Genomic DNA, 21,344 nt, shown 5'->3' with positions numbered 1-21,344 from the left:
CTACAGTCTCGATAGACTAACTGTTTTTGCAAAGCCTCCCCTGACTGTGAGACTAGTAGAACTGGCAACTATAAACAGATATTTGGAAAAGGCACTCTCTTAATTGTGAATCCAAGTAAGTTTGAAGGGCCCGGTGGGGAGTGGGAGGGATTCAAAACATGTCTTTCTTCTGATTTAAGTTACTTGTCCCCCCGCAAAACATTCCAGTTTAGTTTCCAAATCTGATGCTTGTGTTGGGAAGATATGGGCCCCATCAGAGAGATTAGAACTCCGTTGTACAAAGACTGAAATACCTTCGGCCAAAAACATTCCTATCATCCATCTTCAAAGAGATTGTTGGTACAGGGAGAAAAATTGAATACAGGATCCTGAGGGATTCAGCTAAAGCCAGGAAATGTTTGCCAAAAAGATAGTGAGGAAATTGGCATATTGTGACTATGCAAATTCAGTAGACCAAATATAAATCTTCCTGATGTAGATACTAAAACTCCCCTAAATTTATCTCCTGAAATAATGAGACCCAGAGATTTCATTAATGAATGCTGGAAGTTCTACAGAGAGATTTCTTTTCTTCTTTTACCTTCATTTTCTCTCTCTTAAAGGAACTATTCTCCATCCCCAGTCCAGTAACTGAGATCTCTGTGAGTGGAACTGTCAGATTAACTCAGCATTTAACCCCTCTTTTCCCTCTGTTACCAAAATTATTGATTAAGTCACAATTTGATTTAGCTCAACCCAGGAGGGAGGCAAAAATTCATTTGTCCTCTGAATCATGAGAATACAGCACTACATTCTCTCCTTCCTATATGCACCCACACGTTCATAAGGGTAATAATATGTGTTAAATACTTGGAAAAGTTTTAAATACTATATATATAAAATACTAAGCAACTGCGGTAGCTATTGGCATTCCTTGAGAATCTGTGTTTCTGGTGGCTTCAGAGAGTGGTGCTTATAAACTAATGCCAGGAAGCCTAACTTGTTATAAAATTTGGGTAAATAGGAAAAATATGTTGAAAGCACTCCCAATCTCCTTTTGACATAAGCTAAACTCCCTGGTTGCTGAGTTTTATTTATTCAGTTCTGCTTTCTATGATTAAGAGAGGATACAGCACTGGGAGAGCCATACTACAAATTACAGCCCAGCCAAAGCTCTTGCAAGACTGGCTGGGGGGGTGGGGGGGAGGGGTGTAAATGCCTAAGTGATGCAGTGCATGCAGTGCTAAAGGAGTTATTGCGGCCCTAGTAACAGCCAGCTTGGAATGTTCTGGGCTAGGTCCTGCCTGAAAAATAGTCAGTGTGGTTAGCTCAGCGGTGAAGCTGTCACATGCAGAAGTGCCTTGCTCAGCAGGGGCAAAACCAGCACACGTCTGCAACAACAGAAACAGTGAATAATGTGGAATCCCATGCATTCAGTAGTCTCTGAGATCCTAGCTAATTAAAGCTTCAAGGGGATTCACATGAGCCACCTGGGAGACTCAAGGACATCACTTTTCAGAGGGTGGGCAGCCAAAACTGGGGACCAGACTGGTTTCATCTTTGGTGTCTCGCTGGAAACACTAGCGAGAGCTCTATGGTGGGTGTTCTAGAATGCACAGAGAAGCTGAGAGTTCCCCTCAGTACTTGGTGGGCTACTTAGGGAAATGAGAGCTGTAACCCCTACACAGTAAAATGTAGAAGCAGACAGCCTCACCATGCAAAGAAAATACCTGTGCAGGGTGAGCATTTTTCCAGAGCTCCAGACGGTAATTGTAGGCCAAATTTTCCATACAATGGATTCATCTTCTACAAGGGCTACCAAGGCAAGGCTGGAGGCCAAGGGACCTATGATTAAACACTATTTTCCTTCAATCAGCAGAGGACAGAGATTATTGCTATAGCGACACTTTGGCACCGTCTGTTGGAGAACTTTCGCTGAGGGTAGGCATATAATTTTGCTTAGGTTCTGAAATTTCAGCAGCTGAAGTATGGTGTGGGGAGCTCTGTAAACTGTGATGCTAGGAAGCAGGAAGAGATGAGAGGGTCATTTGAATCCCTGACTGCTGTCCTTAAAGCAGATGTCACTTCTTCTTTGCTAAATAATAGCCTTTTTTTTCCTCTCTCCTATTTCATGCTTCATGTTGACACTTTGTTAATAAGTGGTTGCTTGAAGAGATGACTAGAGAGAGTAGCACAAATTCAGTCAAAACAGTTGAAGAGTTTAAAAGTTGAATGCAGATAAGGAGTTAAAATATTAGTGTTTCATCTTCTTTAGGGACAGGGCTTGATCACAATGTGCCAAATAATGAGGTTGCCTGAATTTGGCTTCTCACACGGTCTGTGGCATCCACCAGACAGCCAAGGAGACCCCAGAGCTTCCTATGGTTGTGACTGTCAGCCATGGAAGCTGTGTTTGATCAAAGGATGCAATTTACAGCAACACCAAGTAAACACAAAGTAACTCCAAGTAAACTTCAAGCAACCCTGAGAAGCCTCAACTAACTCTCCCATTATGGCTGCTGGGCTGCTCTGAGATCAGGACACCTCAAATGAGCCAGTAGGGCGACTAGTTGTCCCAGTTTGTCTGCGATTGTAAGCTTCTGAAAACAAAGATCTTTCTTTCCTAAATCCAAAAGAGCCCCCAGGATGGTTAATCACATAACAAAGCTCAGATGTAAACTTTCTGTGAGATACTACTCTCAGTAATGAGTAATTCAGGTTCAAGACCAACTGGAAGTTCAGTCAAATGTGCCCATCATTTTCATTCCTTATGCTGGGGCATGAAGGGAAGCTCAGGAGATGGTGTTTCCTGAGGCTGGAGCCTAAACCTCATCAAATTCTAGTCAGCCTCCAGAAAGCTGAACACTCTCCTCCTGTCTCCTTGTAATCAATTCATTGTCATCAGAAATGTGTGACACCTCGAAGGGAGGGGAGGGCATGTCTTGAAAACTGATCAGAGAAATTGTCCTGAAAATGATGCTGTAAAATGGAAATGAGACCTTTAGAAAGAGAAATGCTGAACATGAGAAATCAGTAAGCCTCAAGCTGGAAACCAGAGGAAATGGACAGAGACAAAACACAGCCCACCCACCCTCACTGGGGGGTGGCAGGGATGCAGGAGGTCAGTGTCCCAGGATCAGACGTGCAAATGGTTCTCTGATCTTAGGTGGGAAGAAACTCAGCCTCACAGATTTGGACCCCTTTGGGTGAGTCTCTTCTCCCTGGAGTTAAAAAGGAAGTTGCCTGTGAGCCTTGGGGGTCCCCCCGGGGTTCTTGTAAAGGCTTTCATTGCAGTGTTAATACTGGTGGTACTACCTATGGAAAGCTGATATTTGGACAAGGAACCACTTTGACTGTCCATCCAAGTAAGTGTAACAGGACACAGAAACATACTGGAAATCCTGGGATTTCAGCCCTGGTGTTAGTTTTGAGAGAAATGTATGTTGCCTAGAAACCAGATCTTGCCTACCCAGTAGCCTCCAGGGTCCTGTCTCTTCTTTAATCTCAGCATTCATAGATTCCGTTTTGGACCTTGAGTCTTTGGGTCTAAGCCTTTGAGACTCTGGGTCTATCCTACTGCTGTGGAGTAAAGCTGACCTTGACCTTGGAAAGATAGAAAAGAGTCTGCTGCTTTCAGAGCCTTCTCTAGAAATGATGCCCAACTTTGAGGGTGAGGGTACTTTTTCCAATCGACTCCCCTGAGAAACCCATTCTAACCGTTAGTACCATTCCTCATCAGAAAGTTCTTCCTTATATCAACCTTAAATTCTTCTTGGTGCAGACGAGGCCATTTTCACTGGTATCATCTACAGTGGAGAGGGATAATTGAGAGCAGAGGTTGAATAAGTCCATGGCATTCAGTTCAGAATGAGTTTCAAATGAAAGCAGAGAGGGAAAAAATGAAAACTGAGTGAGAATCTAGGGTTTTATTTCAAATCCCTCTCTGTTCCCTGCATGTCTCCTATGGCTTCTCTAGATGCAAAACTACAAAAAGAGAGGAGAGGGAGGAAAATGGGTGGAAAAACACACATATCCACTGTGCCTATCACTGAAACCACCAGGCAAGGGATTACAATTAATTCCAAAGAGTTTCAGATACAAGGCTTAATACCTTTCTCCTCGTGGTGACTTGTATCCTTGCTGATAATTGGAGCAGATAGGAAGATTTGGCTTTGGTGTGTTTGCTGCTGCTCCCCGCTGGGAAGAGTGAGAAACTCTGTTTTTTTAAGATTCATAAAGTTCCTTCTGTCAGTCATTGTAAAACTCTCCACTGCAGGGAGTAGCACGGCAGCTCTGAGTTAGAAAAAGAAAGAACTTGACTAACTGTGAAGCCAAGAAGCCAGAAAGACCCAACTCACAGTGTCCCCCAGGTATTCTTGCATTTTAGGACTTTTGTCCTTTTCTTGCAAGGATGTTAACGGAGTCCAATGGAAACAGATCACAGAGGCTGGAGTCTCATGGGTGCTCAGAAATGTAAATGGAAGGAATAAGCTATAGGAAGGGGGAAATGTTAAAATATTAAAATGTAGGAATATGTCTTTAACAGCAGCATGATAAGACTGAGATGGGGAGGAGGGTGTCACAGAGAAGGGTGGCATTACTCTGACTGTGTTGCAGGCACTGTTTTCCCAGGCTTTCCACTGAGGGCAAAGTCTTCTGATGCTAAAGGGATGAGAATCCAGGTCTGTGTCTTTGTGCAGGCATAGTCAATCAGGCAGACAGTATGGTCCCTACTCTGTGTGATGGAGAGGGGAGTGGGGATGGAGGGTTGGGTTTTTCTGATATCATGGTCTCTATCTGCTCTACTGAGGGGCAGCATCAATTCACACCAGGCGGATGTGGCTCTAGAAGCTGAATCTTGGCTTGTTATGACCGTCTTGAATGTGCAAGATGCCTCCAAGAAGAGCCTGGGTCTACTGAACAGGGGGCAGGTTGGACCAATATTGCCCAAATTTTGTTGAATTTCTCCAAGTCTAGTATTGTGAGAGCTGAAACTGAGAGGATGACATTTGAGCCTGGGAACCCTTTGACTGAAATATGCCAAAGGGGTCTGAAAGGGCACCACTGCCTTCAGAGCTCTGCTTTTGTTGTTAGCTCTTTGGCAGTTGTCATTTCAGCAAAAAAGCATCCACTTAGAAAGGTCAGCTCTTCATTAGCCAGACAAATGAGGACAACATATTGACCAGCGATCAAGAGCGAGGGGCCCAGATCTCAGCTTCTGAGAGGCTGGCATTTCCAGTCCTTTAATCACGGCAGCCTGTGAATATATGCTGTCTCGAAGAAGGCAGATCAATGGTGCCTGAGGACCTGGTGTCACCAAACAAGGGCTTGGAGATGGAAATGAGATGCAGATGGGGACATGGTGTGAATGGGTGGCAACAGAGAAGGGAGAAGATGACAAGGGAACTCATTGATGTTTTTAAAACCATCAGCATGTCAGAAGTTGCAATGACCCCAAGGTGAAGAAGCACATGTTCCTAGCGAGTTTCCTACCATCCCCCAAAGAATCTGACCTAACTGTGGCCCCATACTCTCAGATCTGAAGTTACCTGAGATGCCTTTTGAAGTGGCGTCAAGAAAGACTGGGGTCTGAGATCACAGAATCACCTGTCAGTTATTGCAAAGTGTTCGATGGCTGTGTGACAACTCCTACAAGTTGATGTTTGGGCAAGGGACAAGCTTATCAGTCATTCCAAGTAAGTTTGCCTGTGACTCTGCCTGTGGAGGGTGGCGGGGATAATTACCACAGGCATGGGGCTCAGATGGCTGTGCTGTTGGCGTGGTGGTTGAAAACACAAAGGTAAGGGAATCAAGATGTATTAACTGTGATCAGAAAAGGAGGTCAAAGAATGGCAGATATGGGTTTAGTGCCTAAAAGGTATCGTAGAGAGCTTGGACTTGAACATGGAAATTTGAAAAACAAGTCACTAATCTGTGTTCTCCTCACTCCACCCTCTCCTTGCTCATGGGGTACAAGATCAGGTGGGTGAACAATGGACACTGTAATAGTGTGTTCGGGAAGTGAGGCAGGTGGGTGAACAATGGACACTGTAATAGTGTGTTCGGGAAGTGAGGCAGGTTGGAAAGGAGCAAGTGATCAGAGCCTCATTCTGGGTTAATCCCAAGAAAAGGAATTGTTCCAAAAATTTCACAAAGAAATAAAATCCTTCCCAGGGTTAAAAGATGTAATAAAGAGACCTAATGAGAATGAGCTTCAGAATCATGTGATCATCAGGAGAGAAATTAAATCTTCAAAGAAAATGAATTTTTTAAATGTCCACACATAAAACAAATGGGCCCACAACTTTCACTAGACAGTGAGCAGCCCACAAAGCAGTTTAACCTTCCCTTTAACCCCCGCTCAGAAGGACTCAGTCCCTCCAGCCACTCCTCGTGGTCACAGCTGCTCTAAGCCCTGAAGCTCCTTTCCACTAATGCCCTGGCCCCTGAGCCTGCACAGGACAAGAGATTGTCTGTCTGTCTGTCTGTCTGTCGGGCAGGTGGGCCTCCAGGTTTCTGCACCAGCTCTGTCTTCTGCCTGGTTTTTGTTGAGCATCCTATCACAGTGGAAGAGCAACGGCTGGAAATTCTATTTTGGGAGAGGGACAAGTTTGACAGTCATTCCAAGTAAATCAAAGAAAATTTTCCATCCCCATTGTGTTGAGCAAACCCTTTAAATTCCAGAAAGAAATCATCGAGATTCTGCTACTCTGTTTCTCTAAACTCAGTTCAGTTCAATTGCTCAGTCGTGTCCAACTCTTTGGGACCCCATGGACTGCAGCAAGCCAGGCTTCCCTGTCCTAATTCTCTAAACTAGACAGAATTTTATCTAGAACAGAGCAGAGTCCCTCCCCCTCCTCCCCCAAGAGTGATTCATGCTTGGGAACATAAATCCTCACCTGGGAACCCCTGGGAGGAGGGGGACAAATGGTGTTATCTGCAGCCGGGCCACCTCCACCAGCTGGCCCCTCACACCTGCACTGACCAGAGAAGCGTGGCCTCTCATGGCACAGGCCACAGGAGCAGAGACTGAGGGGCAAGTTTCAACGGAAAGAAAATGGCCCAGAAGGCTAAAGGAGGGGAAAGAGGCGACTTCAGAGAAAACTGAAATATGGCATGGTATGAAAGGATGAGAAAGATGGCAGGCTGTCCAGACTCATCCTATGTTTAGACCTGAGGGATTCGCTGATGGCACCTGGAGAGAGAAAGAGGATGTCCAGCCCTCTCTCTGAAGAAAATTTGGCAGAAAAATCAGAAAAGTTCTCACATGTCAAGCCTCTCCTAATTATAGCCTTTTTTCCACTTTCTCTCAGCTGGTCCAGCAGGAAATGATATGAAGGGGTCACTGACAGCTTTGATGGTGAAGTATTGGGAGAAGGAGGATCAGAAGAAATGGGGGCTGCACAGTAGGGTTTGGATAGCTTGGAGCCTTGGTTTTTGTAATGACTTAGAACAGTGTGTGTCTAACTTCCAAGCCAGTAAATTAAACTTTGGAACAGGAACTAGACTCACCATCACAGCCAGTAAGTACTTCATTCTTGGTCAGGAAATCAGCTATTCTTTAATTTTTAGGTCGTTTATGTGAGACTCTTGAGGTCACACTAGATGGAGCAGGCTTAGAAAAATTTCCACCTGTCCTTTCTCACAACTGGTAGGGATGGGTGTCAGCCAAATATCTGAGTTTTCCGGGGGAACTCCAGTCTTGAATATTTAACTCAAAGCTGAAAATACGATTCACAATTCTGTTTTTGCCACTGCCATCATGTGCTAATGTGACATGTGAAGAGAATTCAGACAGAAAAACTGCGTCTCCACTTTTATCTTGTACGATAATTTGAACTTTGAGTACTGCAGTCATTTGGAAGAAATGGTTGAAACGTAGGCTATCAAAATGACAAGCAAACCATGAGACCCAGAGAAGCAGGCAGACAGAATGCTGGAGAGTATAATTTTACAAAGTTAGTCCAATGTGTTTTGCTTTGCAGATGGTGAAGGTATTGGGAAGGTGCTAAGAACTGATGCCTTAGGTAGGGCAGAACAATGGGACACTGAGCACTGGTCCTAAGGGGAAGATTAAACTTGGAAAACTTGGAGGGGGCGGTCCCCCAGTGGAGTTGATCAGTGTGACAGCACATCTCAGTTCGGTTCAGTTCAGTCGCTCAGTCATGTCTGACTCTTTGCCACCCCATGGACTGCAGCAGGCCAGGCTTCCTGGTCCACCACCAATTCCCGAGTGTTTAGTAAGTTACAATGTGGATAAGGCACAGAATTAATGGCAAAAAAAAAAAAAAAACCTATGTCTGAAATGATAGATAGATAGATAGTTGATAGTTGATAGATGAGAGAGAGATAGAAAGAACGAGATAAATCCTGGATATATATACCCAGAGTACAGTAATGCGAAAAGCATGGGGCAAATAAATTTCTTGCATCTAAAATTTAAAGCTGTGGAAAATCTGAACATGTAGACTTTGTAACAAAAAATAACCTCGCAAATACTGGAAGGGCAAGAACTGGATAGATGGAACCTGTCCAAATCTGGATTTCTCAACTGTCTTAACCACTCAGTTACCTAGAGGAATATTTTTCTCTTTTTTCTGCATTAGAAATTAAAGGCAGGAATATTTTTCTCTTTTTTCTGCATTAGAAATTAAAGGCATGAGTATTGAGGACTTGGATGGCTCAGACTATTGTAGTGAAAATTACATTATAAAGCATCTCCCAGCTAGGCTGGATAAAGCACCTTTAGGCTTCAAAGCCTTTTTCGTCTCTGTCTGGAGAAGGTAGGGGAGTGGTACTCTCTCTGCTCTGTATCTAGGGAAAGGGAGCTCTGAGAGTTACAAAGCAAGACAGTGACAGAGCTGAGCTGTGGGGACCCAGTGATGGTCAGTAGCCAGAAGTGTTCAGGGGACTTTCCCCAAGTGAAAACATAACTCGCTCAGTGAAAATGTCACTCTCCTCTGTGCCACCAAGAGCAATTCAGTAAAAGTATGCTTTCCCCAGCAGGGGACGATCAGAGTGGTTCTAAACCAATTCAGAGCCCCAAATACTCAAAAACTGTATGTGGAAGCCACCTGCAAAGAGTTTGTTTCCAATCAATGCATCCAGAAATTTTTACTGATTGGTGGTTGCTATGGGTTTTGAAATTGGAGGACATCACAACAGAGTAGAAATGTTTGTAACAGGGGAGTCTGATTAGGATTAATGAGATGAAAGAAAATTCTGCTAGAGGGTTAGAAAAGCACTGAAAGAAAAGATATACTGAAACTTTGGAGCATTCGTTCCTTCTAGAGAAGAGTTGTAGCATTTATCCTACTCCAAGAAGCAAAGAGCAAACACAAGCAAAACTCCATACACAATCGAACTTTTCAAATTTGGAAGTTTCTGTGATAACTCCAATATTTTTGGCTTCTTGGCCAAAACCCAGCAAGTCCTACATGCAGAGAGAAAGAGTTCTGTTTCCAAGACCAAGTCACTCATCCCCATGCCACCTCACATGCTAAAACCCACGAGCTGTTTTTGTAAAGGAGTTTGATGCTGTGTGAATTCTGGAAACACACTGATCTTTGGCTCAGGAACCACTTTGATAGTCAAGCCTCGTGAGTATAAAACGTGCTCTGGCCCACCTTAATCCCAACCTGTGTTTCATAACAAATCAAATAGACTCTAGTTTAGAAGGTTTTGTTTCTAAGGAAGAAAAAGTGAAATTTCAGTGCAACACAAACACTTTATTACTGTGATTCACTTAAGAATTCCCACACAGTTATAAGAAATGCAAGAGTACACGCTTGGTTCTTTCCTTGTAGTTAGTGTTCTTTCCTTGTAGTTACTAGTTTGGGAATATTGAATGGTTTCCTAGTTTCCTCTAAAGGTAACCATGGGGTTTTATATAAACTTAATATTATTATAAACTATAGATTTTTAAATTTTTCAAAGAATTACCATGCATTGCCATTGAGAGAGTTAAATACACCAATTAACTGATGTTAAAAGAGAACTTAAATTTTCTAAGGTTTGAAATAGAACTCAAAAATTTTTTCAAATGTCAGCGTCTCTGCAGGACAGCACTGCTTGCTGTTTGGGTGTCTAGACTTGTCAGATAGAAACCTTAGCCTGTTGTTTTGAGCTGAGAAATTTATCCTGAGCCTGTGACTTGGAGAGGTGTGAGGGAAGGTGCGCACAGCTTGGTTTGTAGGGCACTTCAGGATCGGTGTCAGGAGAAAACCAGCCAGCCAGGTTGGTGAGGTGACACCCGTGACAGATGTCTGCCCTGTTTCTGTAAAGCTGCTGACAACAGTGAGAAGAGTGGCAGCGGAAGCAGGCTGACTTTTGGGACCGGGACGCGTTTAGCAGTGAGGCCCAGTAAGTCTGAGAGGAAAGTGAAACATTTATGTCTCTTCCTATTATTTGTTCTAGCATAATTTTTGCATTGTCCTGTTTTAACGCCAGATGTACAAACCATAGCCCCTTTAAACGTCTGTGACTAAGGGCCTCTGTCCTCCCCATCTTCTCCTACGTGACAGGGGTATGTTTTGTGACCTTGTCTGCTCTCATGAAGAAATCGGCAGTGGTGCAGTTGGTAGTCATGTGTTGGCAGTCCCTGTCCTCATCTCCAGTCCCCTTATCTCGTTATGGGTTTTCAGTTTTTAAGACAGCAACAAGGGAGGGGAAGAAATGACCAGCAGCTTCAGCAGGGCTGTGAGCTGTTCCTGGTGTTTGTGGGCTTTGGAGCATCTGTAGCTAGAAGTTCTGGAGGTTCAAGGCATGGGTCTCTGGCAGAGAGATTTATGTAAAGGGTTGACATGGGGTGTGAATACAGGAGGAAGGAGCAGACCCATCTTTGGAAAAGGGACTCAGCTCATCATCCAGCCCCGTAAGTGCTTCTGCCTCAGAGCTGGGGACCTCAGTGAAGACCGCATGGGGACATTCCCACACCCTGCTGATGAGCCTCTGGTCCCATGGGCGTATCAGCAAGGTCCTAAGCACACAGGCACTTTTGAGAGGTGTAGATGTGGGAGGGGATAGTCTGGGGGGCTCCTGGGTGCTTATTGTAAGTGTAACCCCATTACTGGGGATTCTGGATTCTGGCAGACAAAGGATACCACTTGGGACTGAAGCATGAATATATAGTGGCCGTTTTGTTATCAGCATCTTTGCAATGAAAATGACTCTCATGGGTATTGCGGACATGGCTGTGCGGATAGAATTTTGATAGTTTCTCCTTTTCTGTCTTCATGCCCTCTTCTCTGCCTGACTTAGGGACCTTAAGTTAGAACAGTTATTAATCATTTGCTTTCTGAGTCCCATCTCTCATCAAATTCTGACAAGGGAGATTCGTTAACACAGAACCCATGAAAGAGAAAGGACAAGGAGTTCAGTTCCCAGTGTCTGGGGAGTTGAACTTGACAACTTCTCAGTCTTCATCAGCTGGCCAGCACCCCACGATGAGTTGAGGTCAAAGAGGGCCACAACAGGTAGTATCTGGCCAGAGCCCTACCACCCTCCTAGGGTTAACGCTGCAGAGCTTGGGAAATGGATGGAAAGGGATCCCCAAGGTCTTGCCTGGGCAGCCCATCCATGGGGAGAGCTCTGAGTAACAGAGTGTAGGATAGAGAGACCAGCAGCATGTTTCTGTCATGGAGCATCTCACAGTGTAACTCGAGCAGTGGCAGGAAAGTCATATTTGGGACTGGAACGAGACTTCAGGTCACCCTTGGTAGGTAGTAGGAACCATAAGGTAAAAACTGTGTGTGTGTATTCAGTCACTCAACCACTCAGTTGCATCCGACTCTGCGACCCTATGGACTGTAGCCTGCCAGGCTCCACTCTCCATGGGACTTCCCAGACACGAATACTGGCATGGGTTGCTGTTTCCTTCTCCAGGTGATCTTCCCGACCCAGGGATCGAACCCGTGTCTCCCACATCTCCTGCATTGGCAGGCATATTCTTTACTGCTGACCCATCAGCGAAACCTCTGAAACAGGAGTGCTCGGGAGGGGATATCCTAGCTGGATGTAGTCCTGCCTTTGTTCCAGTGGGAGGTGGTCTCACTGAGGGTACCAGCATTCCATCAGTATTTGTGCTAGTTTTTATTTCTACTGCTGAGGCTTTCCTATCCACCTGTGAAAACAGACTTCTCCCTACTTGAAGCTTTTTCAGTCTTTGTTAACTCTGTGTGTTTTCTTTGGAGCAGCAGGTTTGGGAATTTATCACCAGGATTATGTCACTCTGAGCAACAGAATGAAAAGCGTTCTCAAATAGAGAGTAGAGAGCCCTGCTCTTCCAGATAACTTTTCAAGGGTGACATGTGCAAAAGGGAGGAAGTGGGCTAGTTCAGCTCAGTTCAGTCACTCAGTCGTGTCAGTGGGCTAGAGTGACCTTCTAATGACTGTTTTTGAGTGACTCTCAGGAAACTTGCTTAATGTCCTACACACTCAACTTCTGAGAGGAATTGTTGGGCTAGTCCCTTGGTGGAGTAAGACACTCAACCCTCTGAAAACCTAATGAAATGCCAACCCTCTCTCCCAACACACTGCCGTGTTTCATTATTTACCAATTATGAAATAACTACATGATAATTAACGTGAAATTATATAGATGAGCAGTTTGAGTATTTTGAACCCATAATTAAGATGCAAATTATCAACAATCTGGAGCATGCCACCAGGCAGTAAGTCATATACAGTGGTCCCTGAAGACACACCATGTGTTTGGGCATGATTTGTTTGTGGCATGGGTTTATACCTAATTTGGGAACCTGTTTGAGAGCTGATTCTATGTCTCAGAGTGCCAATTTGGGTTCTGGATTAGCTATGCTCAGTGCGCTGAGAAGTGCCCTCTTGTACAGCCTAGAAACATGACAAACGGCTCCATTCCTATGACAGAGGAGAATGGGACAGTTGTGTTGTGATCTTAGTTGGTGCCTCTGCCCCCTGCCCCTGCCACACTGGGAGCCCGGCTGCAAGCTTTCCTTGGGAGGTTTTTGTTAGAGGGTGTACTGCTGTGGCAATTATAGCAACGACCTACGCTTTGGAGCAGGCACCAGACTGACTGTAAAACCAAGTAAGTGAGGGAAGCAGGTCAGTCTGAAAGGCAGTGCTGTCCTGTGCAGTTTAGCAGGATTAGGACACTGCTGCTCCCAAGGGGGTATATGCACCTGGTTTCTTTGTACCTGAGCTGGTTGGAGTCCATTCCTTGATGAGTTCTGGCAATCCTAAGAATTAGGTCACAAAGAAGTAGAAATTTTCATTGGTTTCTTCCTTGGCTCTGGATATATAAAAATGCTAATAATAATATGCAAAACTCAAATTAAAAAAAACCAAACAACTCAGAAATCAGGTTTTCCTCAAGAAGATCCCTCCTCCTCTCCGAGAGAGCACAGTCGGCTCCTTTTTTGGGTTTTTATCGGATTTTATGGTTGTTATTCTTTGTAAGAACTATGAAAGTGGCATGGTCCCTAGTCCCCAAAATAGCCACTCTCTGACCCCCTTGCTAGATGGCATATCTCTGCCTGACCTTGCAATTGTTCCACATGTCTCAGGCATGAGTCAGCCATCAGAACTCAGTGTTATGGGAGCAAGACTGGGGGTTTAAGATCAAGCTCAGATCTATCCACACAGCCAGCTGTTATTTTTAGAGAATTGTCCTATCCCTGCCAAGGTACTGGGAGTTGAGGCTGCAAAGCAGTGAGACTTTCACTAGAGGGCAAGTGGTCTCCCTTATTCTGTCTCCCCTTGAATCTTTCCCACCCACTGATTATTGTAAGGCCCCATACGACTGTGTGAATGTTGGCAGCAGCCAAGGAAGGCTCCTCTTTGGAAAAGGCACTACGGTCTCTGTTAAACCAAGTAAGTGTTGGGGGATTTCAGAGACTAATCAATGAGTGCAACTAAAGCACAATCCAGAGAGAATGAGAAGAAATTTACCCACCCTTCAGCCATAAGCCCACAGAGCTTCCCTGGTCCAGGCCCCTGGCTGTCCTCAGTTCAGACGGTCCTCGCCTCTGCTGGACACAGGGTTTCACAACGTGTAACAGGGCCCCCTCCCCAGGTTGGCGATTCTCAGGAGTGATCGCCCACCTCACTGTGGTGAGTGAATGACTTTCTCAGCAATGGTCTCCTGGAAGAGGGCCCTGGGAGACCCACAGGCTGTATGACTGCAGGGTGATGGGTGTTTAGACGTTAGATTTAATGGAGGGTCCCATGAGGAAGAGAGGGGCTTTTTGTTTAGGGAAGGTGCACTGTGGAACTCAGTACCGGCTATGTGCTCCACTTTGGCCAAGGCACCTCAGTGCTGGTCACACCCGGTGAGTTCTTGCGGTTAACACCTTATCCTTTCTGGAGAGCCATCCAAAGGGACCTGTTGAAACGCAGCTGAACGTAATTGCTTCGTTTAGCATGCAGTTGTTAACTATGTTGGATGTATGAGTAGATATGAATACATGTTTCCCTGGAGGCTGGATTTAGTTATCAGTCCTTTGGGCAGTTTGATAAATTGTATTAATACCATAGTCAGTGTTTCTTGAAGGTCCATAAAGCACGTTGAGGCTTTGGGGAAAAAGCAGAGATAAGAGGCAGAAAAGCTCGGTGATAGATACAGAAACAAACCAATGAAAAGGGAGGCTACCAAAGCAGCAGCGTGTGGCCACAGAAGCGTGTCCTTAACAGACAAGCACTGAGGAGCTGGTTGCACTTATGCCATGTCACCTGGTGGAATTGGAAAATCCGGCAGGTGGACTGAGGGCTTGTGTGAGGGATGGGCAGCAGGAGTTAGAAGCTTCTCGTGGCTTTCCTCTACTGGGAGAACAGTGGAACAATCCAACTTTCTCTGGTGTGAGGATGGCCCTCAATGGGTCATGTCAGTGGACAGCCCCCTCCTCCACTCTGGGGACAAAGGAGTTCCCCACACAGACTTCTCCCATCACCCAGCCTGGCTGAGTCTACTCTGCAGGAGGGACAGAGAATCCCTGTACCTTGGAAGCCTCCCTGTCGCCACTGGATTGCCTGTGATAAAGCAGGGTGTTTATCTGAGTTGTGAAGCTGTCAGGGAGAGGGGAAGAGAGATGTATTACAACAAGCAGTGTTGAAAATTTATACACTATCTCCACCCTTGCAGAGTTCAGTGCTCGGGGGTTTGGCTTTGGGTTTTTTCTGTTAGAATTATAGAAACTGAGGTGCTTTCCATGCAGGCACACTCTTTGCAGAAATGCTTGCCATTTCACATTTCAGTTGTGTTTTGTCAGCTACCCTCTGTGCCTGAACCGGGTGTGACAATAAGTAACCGGACTGATTTGTTAACAAATAGAGTTTGTACATTTAAATGAGTGGCCCAGTCAAGCCACTCAGCCTGAAGTGACACACACTTCAGTCCCCTACACACACCCTACTGGCCATTGCTCATCTCCTCCTTTGAATCTGCCCTCAAAGGGCCTGGAACATTCTTTCTGTAGCAGCCTTGATGGCTTTATCTTCTGAAGGTGAATTTTATTTTTATTAATAAGCAAAAAGCTTTTGGAGCCATGACTTATAAATAAAGGAGGGACTCAAAATAATTACTGGTACTATCGTGGTTCCAAAAAATGAGGTATGACTGTACAATAAGGTCATTGTTATATATGTGTGGCCCATAAACTGATCCTAAATGGAGTACTTTGAAGGGTTCAACCATCATTTAGATGTTTAAATCCTGACATGTTTGTTGAAACAGCCTCTTTACTTAATAAACATACTTAAGATAAACATAGCCTGAGACTGAGAAAGTTTTGCAAGCCCAAACCTAACCAAAGCAAGAAGACTTCAGTATGAACTGAGATGTTATCCCAAGTAAATCCCTTTTAGGAAAACATGAAAGCAAAACCTTTCCATGGAAAAAGTGCATACAATATCTTGCTAATTGACTCCAAAGCTACTATAAGAAAAGGGGAATTCTGTGTTGGTTTGTGTAGAGCCACGTAGCACTGTGACTCAGGAAACTACAAATACATCTTTGGAGCAGGCACTAGACTGCAGGTTTTAACAAGTGAGTATTACAGGCAAGACAGATTATTTTAAATGTTGCTGGTATCTGAGAGGCAAAGGTAACATAAGAGAAATACTAGCTGTAAACTATGGAAGCAAAAATGGCAGCTGCCTGAAGTGGCCATTCTGGGTCCCTCTACTCTGGACAGGAGGGACGAAGGAGAGCTTGGGGCTCACTAACATAAACTTACCACCAATTTTGTAAGAATTATATTAATTACTAGAAAATATTTATTGGCTTAAGACTTTGAGAGATTCCTTTAAACACAGGAATTCTTTTCAAAACTGTACTCTCATTCCACATTTTTCACTTGCTTTTCCTACCCCTCTTTATGCCTTTCTCCCTCATCCAATTCAATGCTTTATCTGGGCATTCGTGTTTTGAGAAACCATTATGTCCACTTCTTAGCCTGTGACTTAAGTAATTAAGTGAAAGATAGTTGCTCAGTTGTGTCCGACTCATGCGACCCCAAAGACTGTAGCCCACCAGGCTCCTCTGTGCATGGAATCCCCCAGGCAAGAATACTGGAGTGGGTAGCCATTCCCTTCTCCAGGGGATCTTCCTGACCCAGGGATCAAACCCAGGTCTCCTACACTGCAGGCAGATTCTTTACTGTCCGAGTCACCAGGAAAGCAGGCTCTCTAAAACCTGGACCCTTTCATTCTCCAAATCTCTTTCCAGCTGTTCCCTTCCTCAAATGCTCTGCTCCAGGCAAACTGGACACCTGCTTCCCCTGAATGCTTACAACTGCCCACATCTGAACCTGATGTCCATAAATCAGATTCCACGGACCCACCAATGAAAGCAGACTTGCAGACATGAAACAAATTGTTTCTCAGCCAAGAGACCCAGCACAAGTGTCACCAGACTTCATTTCACAGGACAACTTGAGAAACTATATCCCTTCTTCAAAATGACGGAGGCTTGGGTAAGAGATCTAACAGGCAAATAGCAAAGTAGGAAGGAAGGAGATGCTTCTGTAACGGGTGTGTAGAGGAGGGAAGACATTTTCTGGAGGAGAACAACACTGACTAAACCCAAGTAGGAATGTGTGGGCTACCATATTTCCTGCGTGTTTCTTGTTTTCCCTCTGGAGGGGTCCATTCCGGATTGTTGGTTCTTAAGCCCCTGGTCCCCCTGATGCCCAGAGGTGGGGAAGTGGGGAGGACGCTTTGCCCTATACTCAACAGTGGAAGTAAAAGGTAGAATCCTTCTCAGATTTTCCTTCAAGCTACCTCAAAATTAAGAGAGATTCAAAAGGATCACCTTGACAGGACAGGGGAAGCTACCTTTAAAAGAATGATTTTAGGTTAGTCCTTGACTTGTGTTATCTCCCAGGAAAGGGACAGCGAGAAAGGAAAAGTCTCTACCAGGACAAAGATAGAAAGTAGTGAAAGGCCTTTTCCTGGTGATTGTCCAAGCTGGGGATGAAAGGTCTGCAGCCGGAGTCAAGGGTGAGCTCCAGGGCTGACCAGTGCCTGCAACTGTCTCTAGTTTTTTCAAATGAGAACAAGGCAGGAATCCCCTTACACATTCGAGAGGCTGGACATCAGAGCCAGGCTCCAGTACCCTGAAAGGGTGGACCAACATGCCCACCCCTCTTGCCAGGTGGGCAGTGGCAGCTGCCCTCAGTCTCTCTCACTGCGATGACAGCATCTCTGACTGCTTTTGCTTTGGTGCCATGCACAGGAACTGTTCCTGCTTTGTCCAAATGAGGTACATGATCTTCAGAACCTCGGGAGAATTATTATCTAAAGCACCAGAGGATAGCTAGGATTTTGGCAGTCTGGGCTTTTGTGGGAAAGTATTCTGGGCTTTTGTGGGAAAATTCCTTCTTTAGAATATTTAGAAAGAATACCCTCCATTCATCCAATGTGGAAACAGTCCTGAACTCCAAGCTGGAGCTAGGATTCTGTGCCAGGTTATTACTGTGACAATTACTTAATATTCTCCATGCTCACGGTATCGCTTCTTCCAGAAGATCTTTAGGGAAAACTTAGTTCAGTTTCCAGGAGGTTTTTGCTGAGCTGAAGATCACTGTGTGAATAATAATGCAGGCAACGTGTTCACATTTGGAGGGGGAACAAGGTTAATGGTCAAACCTCGTGAGTATCTCTGCTGAATCCATAATGAATGTTCTGATTTCCAAAGGAAGCCATAACACTGAACTTCATTTGAGGACTTTCTCCACCCAATGTTTTTAAAGTTAATTCTAACCATTAATCCTAATGATGATACAGTATACATATATGTCATATGTATATGTGAAAACGGGCACATAGGTAATTATCTGGAACAGAAACAAATAAGCTGGAGGATAACAGATTCTTTGTCCTTTTTGTCTTAACCATTTGCATCAGAGAGTCTGGGTTAAACTCAGGGATGGCTGAGCACTGGAGTGGGAGAACCTTCTCCAGCGACTTTGTGAGGATTTTTGCCATGCCTTGATGGCCTTGGTGAGAGGACAGCTTGGTTTGGAGGTTGGGGATGAAATATGTAACCTCAGAAGAGCCTTTGTGTCCCAACCATGCTGTGAACTGGCCATGATTATGAGCAGTTTTCCCCACTGCTTCTTTGGCCAGGATCCCAGCTGGAGGAGCACGCTGGCTAGATTTGGGGATTGAAAGGGATTTCCTGGTACACATTGGCCTGTTCGGTTTCTGTAAAGCTTTCTTTGACTGTGTAATATTGGCAACAACCGTAAGCTGATTTGGGGACTGGGGACAAGTCTGGCAGTAAATCCAAGTGAGTCTTTAAATTAACTCTCTCAAACCTGTCTCTATAGTTTGAAGTATCTGAGACACTGTCTCCTCTTTAGATAGACAGTTCTAAATGTGCAGTAATGAGTAGTGTTTTTCTCTCCTCCACCCAAGCTGAACCCTCGCCTACCTCTCAATCAAAATAACTAGATAGAATGTTTCAGATGTTCTTGGTGGGAAAGCAGTTGAAGTGTTAGACTGTTGTCTTACAGAGCAAACAGTTGGCCCATTTCAAAATAGCCACCAGGGAGCGTCAAAAGTTAGACAAGGTGAAACTACACATCATGTATCACAGCCTCCTTAGTCTACACTGTACCAACATCATCACAGGCCATTGGTGAATCCTGTTAGCCTCCAACCAAAGATAACTCATGTGCTGCTGGGAACTCTCAGAACTCAGGGCCCTCCCAGTGGTCTCCCTGGAGAGCATCTCCCTATTATGGATTATCCAGCATGACTCAAACCTACCATGTAATTTCTGCATCTCTCAGTTCTCTTTGGGTTACAGCCTTATGGCAGATTTACTAGAAGTAATAGGGAAGGAAGTTGGTTTCATCCTAATTCTGGTCTCTTGAAGAGTTCTTCTCTCCAAGACTCTTCAGGAGCATCTTAGGGATGACCCACTCTGCTCAGAATTGTGCCTTGTACAACCAGACTTGTTCCCAGCAGTGTTTGCTGTGGCTTTGGCTAGCTCCCAGGGAATTTCTGGATTTCCAGGCTGGAGCTGTGGGGAGAGGAGAGGGGGTGATACAGTGAGCTCAGAGGATTTGGGAAAGACATCTTTGATAGAGGCGTTAATGAATTTCTAAATGAGCTTCTGTGTGTTAACTTGATACGACTCTCCAGGGAGAAGGTCACCCTTACCTTTGCAACTCTAAATGTAAGTCATGGGTTGCAAGAAAAAATGGGAAATGTCAATTGCTATGCCAAAATGAAGGGAGTGGATATAAATATTGAACCAGTTTTAATGTTAAGTTTAGAAATGTAAGCCTTTCAAGAGAACCTTCTCAGGGCACCTTTATTAGGATCGATGAGCCAACTATTTAGTCAGTGTTACTAGGATGCACACTTTAAAGGGGAACCCATAATTTTTTTAAGGCCAGTGAAAGGTTTAGCCACCATAGGTGAATTTTGGAATCAAACTGCCTGGGTAAACCCTAACTCTGCTACTTGCTAAATGTGCGACTTCGGGCAGGTTACCTAATCTCCTTATGCCTCATTTTTTCATCTGTTAAGTGGAAATAAGAACAGTACCTATATCACTGCATTGTTATGAGATTAAGAGAGTTAATGCTGACCAAGGGCCTTGCAGGCAGTGACACATAGTAAGTCTCCAATAAATATTAGTTATTACTACTAGATCAGGTTGCTGGAGGGAGGAAAGGATCTCCTTTTACAGTTTTTGTAAAGTAGAGCATTACAGTGTGCCTCAGGAAACACAGAAAGACTCACCTTTGGGCAGGGGACAATGTTACAAGTAAAACCAGGTAGGTCTGATGTTCAGAACAGTCCAGAGTTACCCATTAAGTTCATTCTTTTGTTAATCTTCTCTGCCTTTTCAACTTATCAAAGGCTCTTATTTTTAGATTTCATCTTTCGTTAACATTAGTAAGAAGAATGTGGGTAAAGCTTGACTGGTATGGTCTTTTCTAACTCACTTGGTTTCAGTTAGTGGCAAAAAAAGGAGCAGGACTTGAGGTGAGTTAGGTCTGGAGTTTCTAGGCAAGACCAAGAGAATATAATTTGATGGGAGACATAAAAACATCAAGTGTAAGAAGTCTACCAAAAAAATAAAGGTGATTTTACATAATAGCATACTGTAGCGAGAACCACCCCAGTACCCACTAGAATTCTCTTAAGAATTGCCTTTCAAGGGGAAGATGGGTAACATGAAAATGATAAGTTTTTGTGTGAAAAAATGGGGAGGAAAAATGGGAGACTGTTGATAATTTGGATTTTTTTGTTAAGAAACATGGAAAAGAACATTTTTTCCATAGGATGGTTGGTAAAAGGCTATCATCAAGTAGGAGTCAAAAGAGTCAAAATGTGTATGGGTATCCCCAGGGTGAGCCTCACAGAGAAAGAGGAGGAAGAAAATGGCCCAGAGTAAAGTGTTTTTGTACTGGGCAGGAACACTGTGTTAACTTCTGGAGCAAAGCAGCTTGTCTTTGGGACAGGAACAAGCCTCTCCACCCTCCCCCGTAAGTTCTTTGCCACTTGAGAAAAAGCCCTTAATCTATAATGACCAGCTCTCACATCCCAGACACCTAATGAATTTCTAAATGAGCTTCCGTGTATTAACCTGATAAGACTCTCCAGGGAGAAGGTCACCCCTACTTTTGCAGCTCTAAATGTAAAACATGTTGTAAGAAAAAATGGGAAATGTCAATTGCTGTACCAAAATGAAGAGAGTGGGTGTAAATATTGGGCCAGTTTTAATGTAAGCTTATAAAATGTAACCCTTTCGGGAGAACCATCACAGGGCACATTTATTAGCTTGTGTCTGCACAGCACAATCATCCAGTTAATTTGATTAATGTCAGTAGCTGATCCAAATATTTAGGCATTTCCTTGAGAAACCTTTTTTG

At 44.3% G+C, this 21,344-nt stretch overlaps 1 gene segment (V, D, J or C); it reads left to right on the top strand.

Moving 5' to 3' along the window:
* The window catches only part of LOC145512638 (T cell receptor alpha chain MC.7.G5-like), a 331,485-nt gene that overhangs the window by 261,730 nt on the left and 48,411 nt on the right, over positions 1-21,344 (top strand). Inside the window, 1 exon segment of the C gene segment in view lies at positions 12,996-13,042. Within this exon segment, the coding sequence occupies positions 12,996-13,042 (47 nt within the window).

The sequence above is a fragment of the Giraffa tippelskirchi genome, chromosome 7, assembly GCF_054371585.1.
Source record: "Giraffa tippelskirchi isolate mGirTip1 chromosome 7, T2T-mGirTip1v1.2.pri, whole genome shotgun sequence".
NCBI classification, from domain to species: domain Eukaryota; kingdom Metazoa; phylum Chordata; class Mammalia; order Artiodactyla; family Giraffidae; genus Giraffa; species Giraffa tippelskirchi.
Note: the sequence above shows the minus strand (reverse complement) of the source record. Positions and strands in the feature narration are given on the sequence as shown.